The 3,339-nt window shown below is 42.7% G+C and overlaps 1 protein-coding gene across 1 annotated transcript; it reads left to right on the top strand.

Annotated features, from left to right (window-relative positions):
- The first annotated feature begins 360 nt into the window (after positions 1–360).
- LOC115927898 lies at positions 361–2,616 on the top strand. Its single transcript, XM_030994218.1, has 2 exons — positions 361–1,416; positions 1,819–2,616. The coding sequence occupies exons 1-2, from the start codon at positions 361–363 to the stop codon at positions 2,614–2,616; spliced, it is 1,854 nt and encodes a 617-aa protein (XP_030850078.1).
- The last annotated feature ends 723 nt before the right edge of the window (positions 2,617–3,339 follow it).

Below are 3,339 nucleotides of genomic sequence, written 5' to 3' on the forward strand. Positions count from 1 at the left end.
ATTTGTTCGTGTACAGTTCTTGTAGTGTACATGGTGTTATATACCACCTCGCCAACTGTTATACTGCCATCTGTTGTTGGATAATAAAGACTGTCTTCAATATGGCCGATATCAGAGTGTAGCTGCTTCGTCATTTCATGTCTTAATACACCACATATTTTGGCGACGAGGATGGGATTCAGTGAGTCCGACGTCGGGATCGAAAGGACAGCTTATTGCGGTTCTCATGGGTAGTAGAAACCTATATTTCATTCGATTACGACTCAACGATTGTGGTGAGACTAAATCCTGATCGAAAGTTGACATTTGTAATTTACTGCACGTGTACTGTTTGGCTGAGTGAATGATCTGCAGTGCGGCATGGCGAATGCAGTGGGGCCGGGATTCATTGGCCAGATCGGGGAATATTTTCCCAAAAGAGAAGAATATGGAAACTATGTTAGAAGATTCCAGATATGGAAAAAAGCCAATAAGATACCAGAAGGGGACGAAGTAATTGTCTTCTTAGCCATAGTTAAGCCTGAGTCGTTCGAAACGGTGTCTAATCATTTTTGTCCAGACGACCCAAGTACCAAAACTTTCAAAGAATTGAATGAGGTATTGGATACATATTATGGTTCCAGTAAAAACCAGATTGCACTCCGTTTGGCGTTCCGACAATGTCGTCAAGGGGCAAAGGACTCGATAACAGAGTACATCCTTGAACTGAAAAAGCTGGCAAGGCATTGTGGGTATGGTGAACATCTGGATACCAACCTTCGAGACACTTTCGTAGCAGGTCTGCGAAATAACAAGGTGCAGGCGAAGCTCCTGGCCAAAGGAAATGAGCTGACCTGGAAAGTTGCAGTTGATGCAGCAATTGCGATGGAGCTGGCAGATGCAGATAGTTTAAAACTGCAGCAAGGGTCAAGCAGCGGTCAACGTTCAGCAGAGGTGCATCGTCTAGAAAGATCTCAACCAAGGGCCCCCCAGCAGGAGAGCACATGTTACCGATGTTTAGGTTTCCATCTACCTGCTACTTGTCCCCACCGGCAGACGACCTGTTATAGTTGCAGGAAAGTAGGGCATCTGAAGAGGGCATGCAGAAATGCAACATCAAGCTCCAGTTACAGCAAAGGACGCGGGAAACCATGGAACGCAAGTCGCGGACAGTCCAACGAACCATCGCAAGGACGCGGTAGAGGTCCAGGTCCAGGCCGGGGTCGTGGGTATAGTCAGCAAAGTACAAGTCAAGGAAAAAAGGACAGTAGATCGAACACACATCTGATCGACACAGAAGTCCAGGATGACAATCCTAAATTGTTCGCAGTTGATGAACAAGATACTAGTATGGACTCAGACTCAGTTCCCATTGTTGAATTTGATATTTCTGATCATGTTGTGCCATTTGTTGTAGATACAGCAGTAGCTGATTCAGTAATTTTAGAGAAAGAGTACAACAATTCTCTAGGTCACATTCCACTGCAAAGGTCAAGTATGAAACTAACTTGCTATGGTAGAATACAAATACCAGTTTTAGGTAGGATACAAGTGAGAGTACAGTACAGAAATTCTGCATATTACTTACCATTGGTAGTTGTATCAGGTGACAATGTTGCCCTGATGGGTAGGAATTGGTTGAGAAGAATCAGGATAGATTGGGAAGAGTTGTTTGTTACTTCAAAAAACCCAGATCTTCAAGAAGTGTTGAAACATCATGAAGATGTGTTTTGACCAAGTGGTCCAGGTGATACGATTAGGGATTTCAAAGCAGAGGTAAAAGTGAAAGAGGAGGTAAAACCTACCTTTTGTAAAGCTAGACCGGTTCCTTATGCCCAGTTAGAAGTAGTAGAGGAGTTGGATAGGCTAGGAAAAGCAGGGGTGATCAGGAAAGTGAAGAACAGTAGATGGGCGGCCCCAATAGTTACTGTTCCAAAGTCTGATGGGTCAGTCAGATTATGTGGCGACTATAAGCAAACAGTTAACACTGTATTAGAGGAAGACGTTTACCCATTAGCTACCTGTGAAGATCTGTTTGCTAATCTAGCTGGTGGCAAGGTATTCAGTAAGATTGATTTGTCAAATGCTTACTTGCAGTTAGAGTTGACCGACAAGAGTAAGGAGCTACTTACAATTCATACACACAAAGGGCTGTATGAGTATGAAAGATTACCATTTGGGGTATCGACTGCTCCTGCAGTGTTTCAAATTGTTATGGATCGAATCCTAGGTGGTATGAAGGGAGTGTTCTGCTACCTAGATGACATATTGATTAGTAGCGAAAATGAGGAAGATCATATCAAAACACTGAATGAGGTGTTAGGGAGGCTCGAAGAGTATGGTGTCAAGGCGAAGAAGGAAAAGTGTTCCTTCATGGTTTCTAGAGTAATATACCTAGGACATGAAATTGATAGTAAGGGTGTTCATCCTACTAAGGAGAAGGTAGAAGGAATCTGTGATGCAAAGAGACCAGAGAACAAAGATGAGTTGAGAACTTTCATAGGCATTGTGGTGTATAATGCTAAGTTTGTGCCAAATTTAGCTAGTACATTTGCATCATTATACCAATTGCTCAGAGATGATGTCGAGTGGAATTGGACCACTGAGTGTCAAACTGCTTTTGACAGGGTAAAATAAGTGTTGTCAATTAGTGATGTAGTATGGACGCATTATGATACGACGAAACCGTTGGTTTTGGCTTGTGATGCATCCCCGTATGGGTTAGGAGTAGTTTTGTCTCATCTCATGGAAGATGGAGAAGAAAGACCGGTAGCTTATGCATCACGTACCCGTACCAATTCAGAGCAAAATTATTCGCAGATTGAAAAGGAGTCTTTGGCTATCATCTATGGGGTTACCAAGTTTCACAAGTATTTGTACGGTAGGAAGTTTACGTTGTTAATTGATCACCAAGCCCTGACTATCATCTTTGGATCTAAGAAAGGGATTCCATCCCTGGCAGCTGCAAGGCTGCAGAGGTGGGCATTGATTTTGATGGCTCACCAGTATGGAATCAAGTATCGGAAGTCAACAGAACATGCAAACGCAGATGTTTTGTCCAGATTTCCTGTCAAAAAGGAGTCACGTTTGGCTAGTGAATTACCAGTGAACTACTTCACATACACAAATGATATGCCTTTATCGGGAAAGGAAAATCAAGTATCGGAAGTCAACAGAACATGCAAACGCAGATGTTTTGTCCAGATTTCCTGTCAAAAAGGAGTCACGTTTGGCTAGTGAATTACCAGTGAACTACTTCACATACATTAATGATATGCCTTTATCGGGAAAGGAAAATCAAGTATCGGAAGTCAACAGAACATGCAAACGCAGATGTTTTGTCCAGATTTCCTGTCAAAA

Source organism: Strongylocentrotus purpuratus, unplaced genomic scaffold (genome assembly GCF_000002235.5).
Source record: "Strongylocentrotus purpuratus isolate Spur 01 unplaced genomic scaffold, Spur_5.0 spur5_scaffold_21, whole genome shotgun sequence".
NCBI classification, from domain to species: Eukaryota; Metazoa; Echinodermata; class Echinoidea; order Camarodonta; family Strongylocentrotidae; genus Strongylocentrotus; species Strongylocentrotus purpuratus.